At 42.1% G+C, this 20399-nt stretch overlaps 1 protein-coding gene across 1 annotated transcript in view; it reads right to left on the bottom strand.

Moving 5' to 3' along the window:
* The window catches only part of PRMT5 (protein arginine methyltransferase 5), a 1996504-nt gene that overhangs the window by 232056 nt on the left and 1744049 nt on the right, over positions 1-20399 (bottom strand). Inside the window, exon 13 of the mRNA XM_044058013.1 lies at positions 17229-17338. Within this exon, the coding sequence (XP_043913948.1) occupies positions 17229-17338 (110 nt within the window). The remainder of the gene's footprint in view (positions 1-17228; positions 17339-20399) is intronic.

The following is a 20399-nucleotide window of genomic DNA, read 5'->3' as shown; positions in this document are numbered from 1 at the left end:
TGTCTTGAACCCATTTCCCATTGAAGTGTGCTCCCAAGCCATGTCTGAGGCATCTGTCGTTAAGATCTGACTCGCCTCTGGTCGGGTCACAGAGAGTCCCTTGTTTAGGTGACATTCCTGAGCCCACCACAAGAATTCCCTTTGGATGCAAGGTATTATCTGAATGACAGTGTCCAAATCGTGGCAGTGTTGAGTCCATACGCTTTTGAGATACCATTGTAGCTTCCTCATATGCAGTTTGGCATTGGGAAGCACCAGAATACAAGATGCCATGAACCCCAAGGCCTGAAGGACTGTCCTTGCAGTCAGCCTGGACCGTAAAGATAATTGCTGGAAGTAAAGGGCAAGATTTCTTTGTTTGTCCGGGGTCAAAAACGCCATCTGAGAGGCTGTGTTCAGTCTCACACCCAGAAAGCACATGTCCTGAGAGGGTACTAGACTGGACTTTGTTTCGTTCACAGAATACCCTAGGCACCTTAACACTGTCATAACATACTGAAGATGGTGAAGTAACTTGACTTTGTCTTGAGCAAGAATCAGGCAATCGTCCAAATAAGGATAAATTTGTATTCCCCTTAGTCTTAAGAAGGCTATCACCGGAGCCAGGACTTTTGTGAACACCCTGGGCACAGTAGATAAGCCAAAGGGCAATGCAGAGAACTGATAATGAAAAGTGCCAGCCCGAAAACGCAGGAACCTCCTGCAGCTGGGTCTGATAGGAATGTGAAGATAAGCCTCTTTGAGATCCAGAGTTACCATCCAGTGATCTTTGCCTAGCAGAGGCAGAAGCTGTTGCAAAGTTAACATCTTGAATTTGGGAATGTCCAGGTATGTGTTGAGAATAGACAAGTCCAGAATTGGCCTCCAAGTGTTTCCTTTCTTTGGTACCAAAAACAGGCGAGAATAAAATCCTAGGCCCACTTCTGACGGAGGGACCGCCTGCATAGCCCCATTTTTAAAAGTAAAGAAATCTGTTTGTGAGCCTCCAACTTTTGCTGAGGAGGAACGTCTGGCATGCCTTTGAAAGGAGGCAAGGTGTGAAAATAAAACTTGTAGCCTCGGTCTATAATGTCCAACACCCATTTGTCCTGGGTGACTAAAAGCCAATTTTTCCTGAAAAGTGCCAACTTTCCTCCCAGAGGAGCTGCCAGACAGGAGGGATCTGGCAGCTGGAGATACAGGTCATTGGGTCTGTTTACGAAAAGGCTGACCCCTGCCCTCACCTGAAGATTGTGCAGGAGAACTCCACGTCCTAGGCCTGAAAGAACCCTGAGCATGAGCTCTGCCCCTACCACGTCTAGATCTGCCCCTAGACTGTAAATCAGAAGAAGGATAAGCCCATCCCTTAGTAGGCCAATTTCTGCTAAACTTAGGGGGCTGCACCTGTAAAAAATCCTTAACTGTCTGCATAGACTTAGCTTTGTCTTCCATTTTCTTCAAAACTGACTCCACAGGAGAACCAAACAGAACTTCAGATTGAAGGGGAGCATCCAAAATTCGAGCTTTAACATGCTCTGACAAGTTCTGATCCTTAAGCCAGGCATGCCTACGAATAACTGATCCAGTGGTAGCCACCCTGGAAGAAGCCTGAAGAGCATCAAAACCACACTGCAAAGAATGCTTACCCACCTGATCAGAGGCATGAACTAAATCCTGCAATTCCTTACACACTATGCCCTCTGCCAAAGCATCTACCTTAGATTTTAACTGACTTAGGAGAAAATTCTGGTACTTCAGCATATGAAACTGGCAATTCAAAGCCCTCATTGCTAGAGTGGAAGAGGTATACACTTTTTTACCCCACTTATCCAAAGCTCTAGAATCTTTATCCATAGGAACTGGATTCTTTACAACAGAAGCCCTGACACCCTTAGGTCCCTGGCTAATAGTTTCCGGGTCAGCTCTTGGGCTCTTATACAAATATTTATGAGCCTCTGGCACTCTGTAATACCTGTCTGGCTTGACCGGGGCAGGAGGCAAAGAATCAGGATTAAGGGAAGCTTCAGAGAAAACATCCTGAACAACATCCAAAACAGGGGGTATAGCCAAGGGCCTATGCTGTGGTAAAAACAAAAATTCCCCAAGTCTCTTTCGAGAATCTGAGAAATCCTGACCTTCCCACTTAAAATGCTCCCTCATGGAATGCAGGGTTTCAGAAAAAGAAAAATCCTCCGGAGGGGAAGCAGAAGGACTAGAATCCTCTGCATCTGAATCAGAATAAGGAGGAAAATCCTGAATGTCTTCAGCCGAAGACTAATCTGAGGAATGCTCCAATCCTTCCACCTCTGGCTCCACCCTAGGCCTCTTATCTGGAGGAGGCAAAGAACCCCTGATTAAGGTAATCAAATCCTCTGCCATTTTCAGCATATGCTTTTTAGGTACAGAACTAGGGCTGACGCCAGAGGAAGACAAACCAGGCCTGACCTTGGAAGGTACTTTAGAGACAGAAGTAGAAGGCCTAACCACCTTATGCAAAGAAGGGACTACAGAGACCCGAGAGGCCCCCTCAGCCTGACCCGACTCCTGAGAGGCCACATCCTGCAAAATTAAAGGCTCCCCCTGAGACTCAGCAAAACCTCGGCTGGATCCACAGATTCCACCGTAGTTTCTAAAGAACCGGCGTCCGTAACGGACGACTCATCCTGCTTGGACTTTAACGATTTTTCCTTACGCTTCTTAGCGGTAGCGGGCATCGGAGGATCCGACGGCATATTGTAGTTACACCGCCATCAAGACAAGCCTAGCACAATCTAACCTGCGTTTAATGGTGCGCTTATTAAATCTAGCACAAAAACGACACCCGACTACGTCGTGCTCAGGCCCCAAGCAAGGAATAGAGAGAGTGGTAATCCCTATGAGGTATCTGTTTCCCACAAGAAATACAATTATTCACTTTTTCTGACATCCGGATTAAACTGAGGCAAGAAAAGACAAAAATATTCCCCAACGGGGTACTTAGCCCAACTTGGTCTTCGGTCTGAAACTCAGAATACGAAAATTTCAGGACGCCGAACGGCACTTGTAAACGCTGCTTCTGCTTTGGACCATGCGGCAAGAAAGACTGAGGATATGGCGTCGGTCATGCGCTTTAGTACCACGGCGTACTGACGTCAGATCTGAGCGACCATGACCGACGCCAGCCTAACACTTTGGTATTCGGGCCGACCGAGGACAGCGGACTACCCACAGGTTATGACTGCAGCAATGTGAGATGAAGAACATCCAAGATGCTATCCTCCAAAAAAAGTTAGCCAATCTGGTGGTCCCCTGCCATAAACAAACTCTACAACAGAAGAAAGAAACTGCTGCAAAAAAAGAGTAAAATCCCATGATTGGAGAAACTTCCTAGTCAGCTTCAGTAAGAAGCTGAGATACCTCACAAAATCCTCCAAAGCTAGTTATGAAAACAAAATCGCCACTGACTCCAACAACAACCACAAAGCATTCTATAGCTATGTCAAGAATCTCAATGGCAACACTCAGATCTGCTCTGAGTTACAGCACAATGGCACTAAATATACAGAACCAACGGATATTGCCAACATCCTGGCAGATAGGTTCAGTGCTAACTTTACCCCTCTGTCATCCCCTAAAGGGCCCATCTCTATACCAGAAGAATGCAAAGTTCCTGTAATCACGACTGCACAGGTAAAAAACACACTATCCAAAGCCAAGAACACAGCATCCATGGGACCTGACGACATCCCAGGCTGTGTTTTACATGAACTACAGAACAAAATGGCACCCTCACTGACAGAACCCACACTGTAAAAGTAGCAGACTCCAAATCCAGCTTCAGACCAGTGACAAGTGGAGTACCACAGGGTTCAATCCTGGGTCCTCTCCTGTTTGGTATCTACTTTTCTGAAGTACAGGCCAACATAGAAGGTCTTTGGCTAACGAAGTTCGCAGATGACTGCAAACTAGGAGCCATAATCAAAACTCCAAAAGATGTGGACATCCTACAAAAGGGCCTTGCTGAGACAGATGCCTGGTTTCAAAGCCATGGCCTCAAGCTTAATGCCAAAAAGTGCATTGTCATTCCTTTTGGTAAAAACTCAGTACCCATGAACTACCACATAGGTGGTAGTCTACTTAACACCGAAAGTGTGTTAAGAGACCTTGGGACACAGGTGGACAGTAGTCTCTCCTTTGATAATCACAACGCCACAGTAGTCAGGAAATCCTTCTATGTGGCACACCTCATCACAAAAGGTTTCTCATCCAGGAAAAAAGAGGTCATTGTTCCCCTCTACTCATCACTCATTTGACCCATTATAGAGTACAATGCCCCTTTTGGTATGTACCTCACAAGACATCTACAACAACTGGAAAGGCCACAGAAATACCTCACAAAGAGGATTACCGGCCTCAAAGAGATGCCCTATGCAGACCGTTTCAAAAAACTGCAGCTTTACTCCATTGCATATCGCCTACTCAGAGGTTTAGTAGGCACTGACCCTATGACTACCTATGAACCAATTCTTAGAGGGTCAGTGCCTACTAAATCTAGAAGGCTGAACTTGTAAAAAATCTTTAACAGTTTGCATAGATTTAGCTTTATCTTCTTTCCCAGTGAAAATGCTCCCTTAGAGCATGTAAGGTTTCCCCAAAAGAAAAATCCTCAAGAGGGGAAGCAGAGGGAACAGAGTCCTCTGCATCAGAATCTTCATAAGTAGGTAAGGGCAAATCCAGATAATCAGAAGAGTCAGAAAAAACAGAATCCCGATCAGAAGATTCATAATCAACTTCAGTCCTAGGCCTCTTAGAAGGGGTGGGGTGGGGGGGGGGGGTTGGCTAACCCTGATTAATGTTATTAGATCTTCAGCCATTCTTATTTGTTTTTTTAGGCATAGAGGCCTTCGCATGTGGCTTGGGTGTTGGTTTTTTAGACATGGATCGAGATTTAGGCCTAAGTAATGAAGGAGGCATCAATTTAATATGCAAGTCTGTAGGCCTGAATACACCCTCAGAAGCCGGTGCCTGCAGAGCGGCTCCGGACCTATCCAAGGTAGAGACATCCACGGATTCCACAGCTGAAGCATCTCGCAGCATACCAGACTCCAAATGGGCCTCAGTAAAGGCCTGCCACTCAGAAGTAGCAGGTTATCAGGGGCTGCGAAAGCGCCTCACTGAGTACCGGCGAACTGGCAACTTGCTTAGGAGAAGTGTCATCGACAGTTTTGGACCTCGGCAGCCTGTCTCTGTCTTTATCTTTGCATTTTTTTCGGAATCCCGGTAGTCGGATGGCTAACAGATGACATTTCTGTATAATTAAACCGAGAACCGAAATATTTAGAGGCGAAAATAGATCTACGGCGGATAGTGCACTGATTAAATAAAGCACAAAACCGATAGCAAGGTACATCGTGGTCAGGGCCTAGGCAAGGAATACAGTAAGAATGAAAATCTTTATTAGGTATTTGCTTTCCACAAGTAATGCAATTATTAACTTTGACTGACATCGGTAAGGAGCAAGAAAAAGTTTCCCCAACGGGGTACTTGGCTTTAGTTGAAGACTTTGGTTCTGAAACTCGAAAATGAAAATTTCAGTAGTCGGCCGACCAGCACTTGTGAACTGCTTCTGCTTTGGGCACCGCACGGCAAGAAAGACTGATGTAATGGCGTCGGCTGCATGTTTTATACCCCTGACGTTATGGAAGAGGGGACAGCAACCAACGCAGGACCCAAGACTTTGTTAATCAGGCCGACTGAGGGCTACTTGCAAGCAGATAACTCAAATGTAATGACTGCAACAGTGAAACTCAAGAACATTAGTCTGGATGAAAGAATTAGTATGTTACTTGTAGAAATGTCTTAAGAAATAGGCATGGCTCTACATAAAGACAAAAGAAAAGGATATAGTCAAGACAGAAGGAAGATATTTTTCAATGAGTAAGATTTCTGTAATAGGCACTGATTAGATATTGTCAAGAAAAGATTTGGAGATAAAAAATACAAGTGACGAACAATGGAAAAGGAGAATAGATGAAATAATGGAGCTTTATGGTTTTTGGAAAGCATACAAGTTATTGTTTAGGGAAAAGGTTCATTTAATTAAATCAGTTTTAATGGGGAAGATAGCTTATTTGGCAGGCTTGTACATGTTCCCAATAATATGTGAGAAAGAAATCTTACAGGTGATATTCTCATTTATATGGGACTCAAGACAATCTGGTAAAAAGAGGAATTCTACATATGATCAAGGAAGACAAAGGGTTAGGATTAATAAATCCAATTGTATATGCTGTCTTGTTGAATTTGTAGTGCATTACATCTCAAGATAAAATTTTTTATGGAAAATAAAAACTGAGGAAACTGAAAATGAGTGAAAAGTGTGGTATAAGAATATAATAATACAATATTATTATGTTAATCCATGGGGAGATTTAATGAATAAAAAATAAAGCTATAAAAGTATGGAATGCATGGTGTACAAATAAAGTGGAATGTCAAGATTTCTTTTACGGAGGCTGGAGATTAATAAATTATCAGTAAAAGGAATTATGCCATATAAAAAAGAGAAGTGAAAGAATATGTATATATTGTGGCAAAGAAGAAAGTACAGTACATTTGTTTTTTTAAATGTAGCTGGATAGTGAAATAGTGGAAAAAATTATGTGAAGAAATGCATTTTTGAAGCTATAACTAAGGTAGATGAAATAAATATGGATATGACTTCTGTATGGATATTACAGGCATAAAAGGAAGGAACATGTTAGTAAGATGGATAACAGATTTTTATGTTGTATGGATTACTTGGAATGAAAGGATAAAAAATTATGTTTAACACAAAACAGCTAGCAACAATATTATGAAAAATCAGATGGTGGCTTTGGAAGGATTAGAGGTCCAATAAGATAGACAGTGAAAAACATTACGACGGTTGTGAATATTTGTAAATAAGAAAGGGAAAATGTATAAATCATATACCTAACAAATTGTAAATAAGTGAAATTGTAATCAAGACTGTATATAGTGTTGTGATTTTTTTTTTTTTTTAAATAAAGGGCACCTACTCTTTTCGACAGGTGTTGTGGGATATTTTTATATCCACCTTAGCTACCATCAACTCAAACAGATGGGGTCTTGGTTTAACGTCTCATCTGAAGGACAGCACACTCAGAAATGCAGCACCCTCCCCATCTTATGCTGCACTAGAGTGTCAGCAAAGGGTTTACCTGATGTGGGAAAAGAAGCCATAGTCTTCTGCACTAGATGCAAGTGTGCTAACTTCTTGCACCACTGACACTGACTTTCTGAACAGTGGAGATGTTAGGAAAATGGCTTATCAGAAGATTAGGTGAAGGGCTGGAGAGTCAGGTTCGGAGGCAAGAATAATAACTGGGTTAGGGTTAGCATACAAGAGCTAAGGTAGAACTTTTTTTTTCTTTTCAGAAGTTAAGGTTTAGGGATGGGGTTGGGAGAAAAGGGCAGAGATAGGGTTAGGGTTAGCACACACAAGTAAGGTAGTGACAGGGCCCCCCTGCACCACCTTACCTATATGTGATGATCCTAACTCTATCCCTGCTCCTAATCCCAAACCTGCACCTTGCCTTCCAAAAAAATCCTTTCCTTAACAGTACTGCACATTATTAAACGGAGAGGTTTAGAGTATCGCTATTATGCTGCAACACACAGTCTAATCTCTCCTTCTGTGTAGAACATCGACAGCACTGCAGAAGAGTTATAATAATACACAGCTGGTTGTTAATCTGTTAAAACTCAACACCTCAAAGATAGTTACCATAATTACACATATCAATTCTCAGGATAAGTCATACTCCAATGCTGCTCATGAATATCAACTACAGAGGGGAAAAACTAAAATTCATATCAGTTCTGAATATCTAATAACAAGCTAAAAGATGCCATCAAATTTTCCTGTTTCTATTTGAGGAACATCACTAAAAATCAAACACATTATTTCACCTGCAGATCTCCATATAGTGACACATGCTCTGGTTTTCTCCCAATCTGACTGCTGCATAATGGACTGTTATTAGGGGTTAATGCAAAAAGTACAGTTGTGTACACTTACCATAAATGAAGATGTTTGAGTGTATTCACTGTTGCAGTCATCACATTTGGATTATCTGCTTGCAGTAGCCCTCAGTTGGCCTGATTATCAAAGTCTTGGGTCCTGCCTCAGTTGCTGTCTAATCTTCCATGACGTCAGGTAGTCAGGGGTATAAAGCATGCAGCCGACGCCATTACATTAGTTTTTCTTGCCCCAGATGTCAGGTGCCCCCATAGTGGGAAGCAATTATATACAAGGTTACACTTCCAACAAAAATGCAAATACACCAAAAAGCTTTAAGCATAGTAAACAAGAATAGAGGAATAGTCCGTAGAAGTCAGGGGCTGGAGGGAGGGTAACCAGGGCTGCAACAGTGAATACGCTCGAACATCTACATTTATGTAAGTGTACATAACTGTACTATGTTCTTCATGTTTCACTGTTGCAGTCATCACATTTGGGTAGATTCCCAAAGCTAAGGATGGGAGGAGGTAATTAGCATTAGGACCAGCTATAAGGCCCTGCAAGACTGCAGTGGCAAAACCAGCTCTGGATTAAGAAAAAATTGGCAAGTGGTAATGCTTGGTGAAGGTATGTACAGAACTCCAGGTAGCAGCTTCTAGGATGTCCCTGGTAGGGACACCTCTGAGAAAGGCTGTAGAGGTAGATGCAGCCCTGGTTGAATGTGGTCTAATCCCCTGTGGGGTAGGTTTTCCATGGTGCTTATAGCAGAAATGAATGCAGTGGCCTATTCACTTAGAAATTGTTTGCTTTGAAATGGCCTTCCCCATTGCCCCTGCAGCAAATGCAACCAGCAGCTGTTCAGATTTCCTGAAAGGTTTAGTCCTGTCCAAGTAAAATCTAAGTTGTCTGTGCACGTCCAATGAGTGCAGTATTCATTCCCCTTTGTTGTGTGGATTAGAAAAGAAGGTTGGCAAATGAATGGACTGATTAAGGGCCACACTGGATACCACCTTGGGCATGAAGGAGGGATTGGTCCTGAGGGACACCCTGTCCGCATGAAAGATGATGAAAGGCTCCACTGCCATGAGGGCCTGTAATTCCGACACTCTTCTTGCTGAAGTGATGGCTAGAAGGAAGGCTGTTTTCCAAGAAAGGAATTTCAACTCTGCATTTGCAGCTGGCTGAAAGGGAGGTAGAGTGAGTTTTTCCAATACAAAGTTGAGGTCCCAGGCTGGAGTAGGGGCTCTCTTGTGTGGTCTTAAGTTTTTGCCCCTCTGAAGAACTGCTTCAACAGTGGATGAGAGAAGAGGGGTGGTTCTGTATTGTAATGAGTTGAAATGGCTGAGGCATGAATTTTGATGGAGGAAAAGGAAAGGCCCTTGTAAAGCATCTCAGTTAAGTATTGAAGAATCTGAGGGAAAATTGGGTGCTGCTGTACCCATCCGCTGAGTTTGGCTCCAGGAGCAGAATCTTTTCCATTTTTCAGCATAGAATTTTCTAGTACTAGGCCTCCTTGCCTCCAGAATGACATCCATCACTTTTTTACTGAGGGATGGAAACGGAGAGATCAGGTAATTAGCCAGGCTGCCAGGTTCAAGGTTTGAAGCTGTGGGTGCAGAATCTGGCCCTCCTGCTGGGACAGCAGGGTAGGGGTCTGAGGCAGGTGCCATGGTGCCAGCAGTGACACACTACGCAAGAGGGGGTACCAGTGTTGGCGTGGCCAGTCTGGTGCAATCAGTATCGTTCCTTGGTTTGTCCTGTTTGATCTTTAATAGTACCTTGGAGAGGAGAGACAGAGGGGGAAAGGCATAAACTGATAGGTTTTTTCCAGGTGAAGGACAGGGAATCCACTTTCCAAGCTTGTTTGTGGGGAGTCCTTGTGCAGAATTTGTCCTATTAGTAGTTCCGGGGGGAGGCAAACAGTTCTATGCCTGGGCTCCCCCATTTGTTTCCCAACATGCTGAATATCTTTGGTTCCAGTTTCCACTCGTGTGGGTCCATGAGATTTCTGCTTAGGTTGTCTGCCAGTGTATTTAGCCTTCCTTGAGCCTGTAGGTGCACTTGGTAGCTCAAGGCTGTGTTCCAGAGAGCCATGGCTAGTCTGCAGAGAGGGTATGAGTGGGTTCCTCCCTGCTTGTTTATGTACCACATAACAGTGGTGTTGTCCGTCTTTACCAATAACCGTCCTGGAAGAATGTGGTCCTTGAAGGCTGTCAGAGCATTCTGTACAGCTAACATTTCTTTTTGATTGATATGCAGGTGCATTTGACTTGGGTTCCATTTGCCCTGAATACACTGCCCTGCCAAGTGAGCTCCCCCATGCATAGTCTGATGTGTCTGTTGTTAGGGTTTGGGCGGCAGGAGGTAGAGTGAATGGCAGTCCCTTGTTTTGGTGGCAGGCCTCTGCCCACCAAAGGAACTCTATCTGCAGACAAGGTATGATAGGAATCATTGATTCTAGATCCTGAGAATGCTGACACCATAGGCTTTTTAGATACCATTGTAGTTTCCTCATATGCAGTCTTGCATATGGAATTAGTAGAATGCAAGAGGCCATGAACCCCACGGCTTGCAGTATTTTCCTTGCAGATAGCTGGGTCTTTGTGACCAATAGTTTGAAGTAGGCTGTCAAATGAACTTGTTTCTCTGGCGTGAGGTAGGCCATCTGGGAAGTTGTATTCAAGCTTGCTTCCAGGAATACAATTTGCTGGCAGGGTACAAGATGTGATTTCTTTTCGTTTATGGTGTACCCCCAGAGAAGTTAGCAATTTCTTTACAAATGCCAGAAGATTCAATAGTATGTCCTGGCTTTCTGCCTGAATTAGACAAGTGTCCAGGTATGGGTATATTTGAGTATTTCCTTGCCTGCAAAAAGGAATGACTGAAGCTAGGCACTTTGTGAATACCCTGGGCGGAGTAGATAAGCCAAACTGCAGTGCAGAGAACTGATAGTGCCTGCAGCCTGCTTTGAAGCGTAGGTATCTTCTGCAAGATTCCCTTATTGGGATGTGCAGGTAGGCTTCCTTTAAATCCAGTATTGCCAACCAGGCATCTTTTCCTAGCATAGGAAGCAGATGATGAAGAGTTAGCATCTTGAATTTTGGGATTACCAAAAATGTGTTTAGGATAGACAGGTCCAGGATAGGACGCCAGGAATTGTCTTTTCTGGGTACCAGAAAGTCTTGAGTAGAAACCTTGTCCCCATTCTTCTTCTGGGACAGGCTAAATAGCCCTGATGCTTAAAAGAGAGAGAACTTGCTTTTGAGCCTCTGTCCACTGATTTGGGGGTAGATTTGGCCTACCGTTTGGAGTTGGTAAGGAGTGGAAGTGGAATCTGTATCCTTCGGAAACTATATTTAAAACCCATTTGTCCTGGGTAATAAGTTCCCAATTTTTTGCCTGCAGGGCAATCTTGCCCCCTAAAGGAACAGTCAGTTGAGCAGGGCTTGTAAGGTTTAAAGTTATGTCATTCAGACAATTTACCATAGGGGAGAGTCGTACTACTTCCTGCTTTGGAAGTGGGAGCCCCCCACTGCTTAGTCCTGCGAGTCCCTTGGGACTACAGCCTGGGTGTTCTGCTGGTTCTGGGTTTGGACTGAGAAGGCCTGGAAGAGGCAGGAAAGGGCCAATTCTTAGAGGGCCAATGCCTACTACATCTGGGAGGCTGTACTTGCAGGAAATCTTTAACAGTTTGCACAGATTTATCTTTTTCCCCCATCTTTTTAAGGTACTACTTCTGCTTTGTTGCCAAATAGGCGGTCTTGGTTTAAGGGAGCATCCAGCAATTTAGCCTTAACATGATCTGGCAAAGATTGCTCCTTAAGCCAAGCATGCCTTCTAAGTTCAGACCCAGTGACAGCAGCCCTGCAGGATGCCTCTAAAGAATCAAAACCACACTGCAAAGTATGTTTTCCAACTTGTTTAGCAGAATGCATTAAATCCTGCAAATCTTTATTTTAAGCACAGTCAGGAATCAACATAATTTTCTGTTTAAGCAATCCAATAATATGCTGCTGATACTTGAACATATGAAACTGGCAGTTTAAGGCCCTAATGGCCAAGGTTGCAGAAGTGTATACTTTCTTACCCCATATATTCAGCGCCCTGGAATCTCTATCAGAGGGGTTAGGATTTTTGGCAGTAGTAGCCTTAATGCCCTTGGGTCCCTGTGAAATGGTCTCAGGATCCGCAGTAGGATTTTTGAAAAGGAACTTGTGAGAGTCAGGAACCCTGTAATACCCATCGGGTTTTCTGGGAGCAGGAGGTAAAGAGTCAGGGGCCAGGCTAGATTCTGAGAAGGCATCATCAACAATGTCCAGTACAGGAGGTATGGCTAAAGGCCTGTGCTGGGGCAGGAGTAAGAAATCCCTAAGCCTCTTTTTGGAGTCAGAGTAATCCTGGCTTTCCCTGCGAAAATGCTCCCTAAGAGTATGCAAGGTTTCACCAAAAGAGAAATCCTCTGAAGGGGAAGCAGAGGGAATGGAGTCCTCTGCATCAGAATCCTCATAGGTAGATAAGGATAAATCCTGGTCATCAGTGGAAACAGAAATTTCAGAGTCCTGATCAGAAGAATCAGCAGAAAAATCAGTCCTAGGTCTCAGAGGGGGAAGGGCGGCTTCCTCTGATTAGAGTAATAAGGTCTTCAGCCATTCTTATCATTTGTTTTTAAGGCATAGGGGTCTGCCCATGTGGTCTGGGCGTCAGTTTTCTAGGCATGGATCGAGTTTTAGGTCTTGAAGAAGAAGATGGCATTGGTTTAATATGCAAGTCAGTAGGCCTGTATACACCCTCAGAAGCCGGTGCCTGCACTGCGGCTCCAGACCCATCCGAGCTAGAGATATCCGCAGGTTCCACAGTCGAGGAAGCATCTCTTCATTAAAAAGATACATCTTTGAACTATCTTGCTATGAAGTGATTTAATGTCTTCAAATGCACTGTACAGCCTTGTCAAAAGCTGCTAGTGATTTATTAGTTTAGAGACAGACAACTGTCTGACTTCTTCTTGTACTGATTTTATTCTACTTTGTTTGCCTTGTGTTTTATTCTACTGTGTTCTAATTTTCATTCTGTTCAGTGCATTGCATAACATTATTTACCTCTCATATTTGGTTAATATTTCTGTGTACTGCTTTCTTAAACACAAACTAGAAAAATGCAACAATTTCTACACTGGTATCAAAACTGGAAGCATGTTGCTTGATTGATGCGTTCATTAATGTACTTGTTGCTGTATCAAGGAAACATCGCTATTTTCAGCATTTTTTTTTTTTTTACTATTCTTGTTGGGAAATGTTACTCAGTTTCAATAACATAGCAATTTAAACTGTGGTTTTGTGTCTGAAGTGATCTGGGCGTGCAAAATTTTACCTGTGTGCTTGCAGTAATTTCTTGCGACTAGAAGCCATAACTGCAGTGGAGCTGGACTTCTGGTAATGTGGTGTTTTCTCCTTTTCACGGCTGTGTGAACAAGAGTTAGGATATAAAAGAAAGGGGACTGGAGGGGGGGGGGTGCAGTGGAGCTTATCCTGACCAAAAAACAAAACAAACCACTGATTTTCTTTGTCATTTTAGTAGTTCTGATGAAACTGAATTTCTTTATACATTAATACAGTTCCAATGAACAAGTTTCCTTTTTATTTGCTGATCTGACCTTTGATGTTCTAGGTGAATACATCAAAATTAACAGAACTATTATGCATTGCTCCATCATGCAGGGGTATACAGCTAATACTGCAGCACTAGTAAGATAGGTTTAGTTAGTGGGCCTACATGCTACAACAACTGGTACAGGGGAAAAGAATAGCCAGTATTAACTCACCTGTCGCAGGGAGGGAGGAAAGGAGCCAGGGCCAATGCATGGGCAATACCTACTGGAAGCTAAGTGACAGGTGTAATTGGAAGGGTGGAACAGCAATTTCTTGAGCTTGGCAAGCACCAAAAAGCACTGTAGCTAAAACTCAGCACGTGTAAGCAAAACTGTGTGTCATTGTACTGCAAGCCTAGCCTCAGAAGGGAGCTTGCTAGCTGCTCAGGAAGAATGTTAGAGAATACACACACTCTCATCTAAATGAAGCTGATGGCTGAATAATCCCTCCCTTCTAGCCTTTGGGCAAGAAGGACAGGGAAATGAAGAGAGAGTTTTTATGAAAGTGCAAAAGGACTACACGACTGGAAGGGTTTACGAGAAAAGAGGAAAACAAAAGCACAACTGTTGAAAACATACCCAGAATTCCATAAGCAGAAGGAAAGCTGTCACATGTAAGCTTTGTAAAGAAAAAAATGGGACTGTCATTAGAATTCCTGACAGTGAATCCAGCAACCTAGGCTCAGATAAAAACTGCAGGCAATGGAGAAGCCAGTTGCAAATGTCTGTGACTCTCTATGGCCTGTTCCTTTATCACAGGTGGAAGGGAAGGGTTCAAATTTAGCGTGCAAGAATGTCCATCAGCACATCCAGTAAAAACTGGAAGGAGGCATGGAACACAAACCACATATGAGCGCCCTGCACAACAGGAGGACAGAACAGATGCTTGCCTGTAAAACAGGCACGAAGCGAGTATATGCCCAAGAGGAACTCAGTATCACTGCATGCTCAGACAACTGGAGTCAGGGAAATGTGAAAACTCCTTACCACTGTGACGACAGGAGATACTGCCAGCAGAGCTAGCTGGACTTTTGTAAATAATTACATATCATTGGTGAATATCAAAATGATTTATAGAAGATGCTTGTGTTACAAACGTATTAGAACTGTATGTCATGCGTAAATCAAACTGTTCTGTACAGATGTTTGTGTTGAAAAGGTATTTTGTAAAGTGCTTGTGCTTAAAATGTATCCACAGTGTGCCCTACTGGAAGAGAACAGAAATGTACATGCACTATTGTAACAGTTAAAATGTATATGTCAACAGAGGGAACTTGAGGGTTAACTTCAGTCCAGCAAATCTTAAAAACATAGCTGAAATTAAATTACTTTATAGGTTACCCAATAAAAGAGGCTATCTCTCAGGTTTTCAATGCAGTTAGAGACAGAGTCTGTACTAGGAAGATTTCTGTATTGTCCTTGGAGTGAACTAATTGCTATTTTTGAAGCATGAAGGAATGCAATTGTTTTATGCCTTCCAGTATCTGCCAAAGATCTGAGTAAAAGCCCTTGTCTGTACATTTTTACAGGTAGATGCTAAATGCTGTCAGCTTCTAGCAATGAAGGTTTTGGTCTGTGAACCAAAAGTCAGATGACCAGAAATGATATTTTGCAAGATATCCCAGCAGTAATATTTTAGATATTAATTTGAGAAGTCTCTTTGTGAGACAGAGCATTCTGCATTTTGTCTTGGACCTGACAAACAACAAGAACCATTCAACACAACATCTGCCTTGCTCTAATGAGGTAAGTGTCTAGGGAAGAGTACAACTCTCTTAGATACAGTCAGGAATATTGTAAATAGAGTACTTGCAAATGAATTTGACAACACTGTATGGGCCACTCCTAATAGCCTTGCCCTTGGTCAAACTACCATTTGTATTAGTATTAATATTACACAGTAAGATTGGACACCTTTTTAAGGGCCCTAAAATAGCTCATAAGGAGTGAATGGTGACAGTGAAACCTACCTTATAGTCTGGGCAGAAGGAGGCATAGCTAGTAAACCTGTGCCAGCCTTTCGTGTGTGTGTGTGTGTGTGTGTGTGTGTGTGTGTGTGTGTGTGTGTGTGTGTGTAATCAAACCTCAAAGAATGTGTGTGCCAGCTACTTGGGCAGGGACAGGAAGGACTGGTTAGACAGGGAGAGTGCTGGAGGTCCTGGCTTGGTCACTAAACTGAGATATCAACTCTACAGCTGTGCCAGTGGGGAGTCATATTGGGGATCTTGATGAATAGGGAGAAACCAGCCCCGGACTGTGGTCTGTGTGTGCTCTTAAGGGAAATTGCACTTGTTGCAGACAGCTTCATCTGCAAATACTGTGTGTACTTGTCATCCTCACAGTGAATGCCCCCTCACTGTTGCCAGTGATGAGGATTGAGGCTCCTTGACTACTGGTCCAGTGGTGGGGCGTCACAACCACCATGACTCCAAGACTTAAAAATGAAGCTACTACCTTCCAAAATAATAACAGTATCCAGAAACTTCAGAATTACACACAGTAGAAACAAGCTGGTTTGGGGGTATAACTGGGAGGGATATATGCAGTAGTAAGAAGGTGCTGAAATAGCCAAGGTCTTATACATGGTCAGGGAACGTGATGCAAAAATAGGTAGGAATGCCAGCCTGGTGAAGATAATCAGATCTGTTGTTGTTTCTGAAAGGCTGGATCCTGGGCATTTGAATTCTGCATATTGAGTCAATCTGTGTATCAGTGAGGAGTGGGACAGTATGTGTGGGGCATTAGCTACAATTTCTATTCTCTTACGTTCCGCAATTAATGAAATGACATGCTCAAAATCTGGGTTAATGACTGACCAGGGTAGAGACAGGACTGTTTTGAGTCCTGGACTTAGCAGTGTCAGCAGTGGGTGTGTGCTTGTGCTTTCTGTGACCACAGAAAAAGGTACTTTTATTTTATAGGCTTGCAGAGTGTGTAACTCCTATATGTATCTGCAGTACTTTGCTCCGCCAGCTGGCACTGCTCAGACAGCCATTCCTTCTTCACTCACAGACTAGGCATGTTTTTGGTAGTCAAGGAAGTCAAGAAATACAGACCAGACCTTCAGTTGACAATGCCTTGTATATCTCAAAACTGGAATAAATGGCATATCCAATATAAAAAATGTAATTTACTTAAACAATACTAAAACTGGGCACAAATGTTTGCCAGCAAGATTTTACTTCCCTCAAGTCACAAAATTAAGTATAGAAGAGAAAAAAGGCCTGAAGCTAATATCGAGTTATTAAATGAAACCCAAACAGCATGTGTATAATTCTGAAACTCTAGCTTTAAATTACATATTATAAACACTACATATTTTGCAGGCTAAGGAATCATTTTAACAGAAAACACACACATCAGGTATTGTTTCAGTACCACGTCACCTTTGTGTTAAATGGATCTTCATGAACAAGTATGTATTCTATTTTATTAGTGGAAGCATTCAAAATTCTTAAAAGTATTTTTAAAACATTAACAGATTTCTCTTATGAGAAAAAATACTGCTATACTATCTCATGGATGACACTATTCCTATAAATGATTAGCCAATGTCATTAAATGCTAGCTGAGCCTCAATAACTATTAAGTATACAATACCTCTGGATCACGATCCTTCTCTCTGCAGCCTCTGACCTCATTATAGAGTTTTGAAGAGGAAATTGGAGCAAGATAAGAGGTATACTGACAAGGTATACTCACGCCGTCTTCTGCAGAGTCAAACAAAGCAGAGTAAAAGTCATTTTACACAGATTCAGCTGCCTATCCGTTCAAGTAAATTTCTGTTAACATCTGAGGAAGTCTTATTATTCCGTACTTCCTAATTTTTAAACAATATCTCAATCTGCCAAGGGTGTCTAGGCATGAGGTATCATGGCACTTCTAAACACACTCAAAATTATTACATCCAGTAATGACTGCCAAACCATTCTCATACACAACTGCTTCAGTCTAAGAATCAGCACTACTGTCAAAAAAAAAAAAAAAAAAAAAGTGTGGGTGTGCATAGATATATATATATATATATATATATATATATATAGTTTCACTTTAGAATCTCAATCTACTGAAATATCGAACTTCAGTAGCTCGAGACCGAAGTGTCGAAACCGCACTTGCTCTTAAGTGCAGAATGCCGAATGCAGAAATGTCGAATCTGCGGTTGTGGAGGCATGTACGTGATATGGGATTCCCTAAGTTCGTGATGTGCGGTCTGGTATGGGGATGCAGCTGGAGATTCAGGTAAGTGATGTTTTACTAGGGGTTTTGGGTAGGGATTTTAGTGTATGTGTGTGAGTGTGTTTGGAGTTTTGACGTGTGGGTTAGGGTAGATAGGTAAGATTGTGAGTGCGTAAGTGTTGAGAGTGGTAGTATTTTAACATATGTGATGTGTGTTTATGCATGGGGAGTGTAGAATGTGTAGTGGTGTTTTTTGTGTGACCTCGGAGTTAGCATATATAAATAGTGGGGGTGTGGGATGCAGGGGGGCTTATATGTAGGGTCTGCTCGTGTGTTTGTTTTGTTGCGTTTGTGTTGGTTTGTAGTGTAGGGAGGAAGGTGTATGTGTGCTTGTGTGTGGAGTGTGTATGTGGGCAGTCACGATTTTGAATTTCGTGCTTTTCAAGTTTTGGGTTAAGTTTTCGGCTTTACAGTCTCAAGATACTGAATTTCGATATTAACAGTATTTCGGCATTGTAATTAATATATATATATATATATATATATATATATATATATATATATATACATACACACACACACATATATACACATATAGTATCTATATTGTAACAACGAACTATCAAATGATCGAACGTTGTTATATCGAACTCTAAAGTTCGAATTCACAAAACATTGAACAACCAGAACAGCGACCCCCCCCCCGGTAAAATAATGACTGCCCCCCCCCAAAAAAAAACATTAAAACATTGCATAAAGTGGGGGGCTTTGCCCCCCCACTTAAATATACCAACTCCGAGATCGCACTAGTGCCGAAAATGGCAAAGTGACGGAAGCGGCCAAGCGACTTCTTTCCCAGGAAAAGAATTCGCTTATATGCCGCGTTGTCATTTTTCCTTTTCGACATTTCAAGTTCGACCAAGATGCGTTCGACAAAATGCATCTTCAGTAATCTGATAATACACACACACACACATATATATATATATATATATATATATATATTGTGTGTGTGTGTGTAATTTTTTTTTAATTCATTTAGGAATTATCTAGAGAGCTGCTTTTTGAAAGCATCAAATCTTTATGATTATACCCAGCTAACCCTCAGAGTAAAGCAAAAAACTTAGAATTTTAAGTCAGTGCTTTAGTACATCACACTAGTGACATGTTAATTTAACCCATTTAAGTTTCACTTAGCTTTAGCTAAAAAATACAGACAATTATAATGCCTACAAGACATTATAAATATTTCACAAAATTGAGAATTTGGTGACTACAACTGGGTAGTTACTCTATCAATTCCCAAAGGATCACCTGATCTTAGTAACTTGTATATATCCTTCTGGACTCTCTCAAATGGATGCTAAATTTCTCAAGTTCTGCATTTGTGGGGAAAACTCCTCTAACCCAAACCAGTTTTTTCCATCAACTAGGTTACACAATATGTGCATCTCAATGTTCTTGTCCCACTGCAGGTTACATCTGTAAGAATATGCATAAGCTATAAGATTTACAACATCAAATTTAAAGTAGGAAGCTCCACTTGAAGGAAAAAAAAAAAAAAAAGGTTCATTGTAATGTGCCAAACTATAACAGAGAAATAAGCAAAAATGGGGAAAGGAAGGTGTAAAAACAAATGGACATCTTAGAGATCAACCAGCATGATCAGTATAAGACGGAAAGAGCCAATAAGACTGGCATTCTCAGATCTGTAAAATTTTTTTGGTACTTGCGTATTATCGCAACCAGATTTTGGATCTGCTGTAATTCGTAATGTTACCGTGGATCTCTTCTGGCGTACTGACTGCAACAGTCACTCACTTGTGTTAAGTAGTTAATTTCATTTTTTACCACTTCATTATGTTATCTTTGCAATGGTAACATGTTACAGGTCTTGGAAAACTTAAATAATAATAACAGGAGTAGCATTGTCATGCATTTTCTGAAGTACAGCAAGTACAGACAAGCAAGCCACGGTAGAAGAAAGTCAAAATACCACTTTCCTTGGCCAGTGTAACATCTTTTACCAACATAACAACAGTAAATGTCCGCACCATAACCACAACTGCAGACTGAGTCATTCCGAATCTGCTTGAAGTACTTACTTAAAAATGTAAGCATGTTTGCGGACGTCTACATAGTACATCACTCCCTGCTTTTTCTTCATGTAACGATATGTACTCACTGTGCATCACACATCAGTGAATAAATGCTTCCCTGACTTTAAACAGCAGTGAAACCCATTTTGTCACCTGTTTGTACCCTTACAACCCCGATGCAGTATAAGGAGTGATGATCATTAATGTGGAATGCGGGCTTTACACAGCACGCTGCAACTGTGGAGTTCAAAAAACACATGAGGCGCACCACGGAGAAGTAGGAAATTTCACCTTTGTTCCTCCTGCTGCCTCATACCCAATGTGACACACTACTTACTTCAAAACACAATGGGAGGTTTCTGGGCAGTAGTAAGCACTTACCATGACACTTTCACATGTGTCATGCTGTCCTATCTCTGCAGGTATGCGGGCATGGCAAACTTGAAAATCTGGTTGTGATAATACACAAGTATCTATTTTTTTTTTTATTATT

The sequence above is a fragment of the Protopterus annectens genome, chromosome 16.part0 (genome assembly GCF_019279795.1).
Source record: "Protopterus annectens isolate FY-2018-M chromosome 16.part0, PAN1.0, whole genome shotgun sequence".
Lineage (NCBI taxonomy): Eukaryota > Metazoa > Chordata > Ceratodontiformes > Protopteridae > Protopterus > Protopterus annectens.
This window is presented reverse-complemented; position numbering and strand designations above follow the sequence as displayed.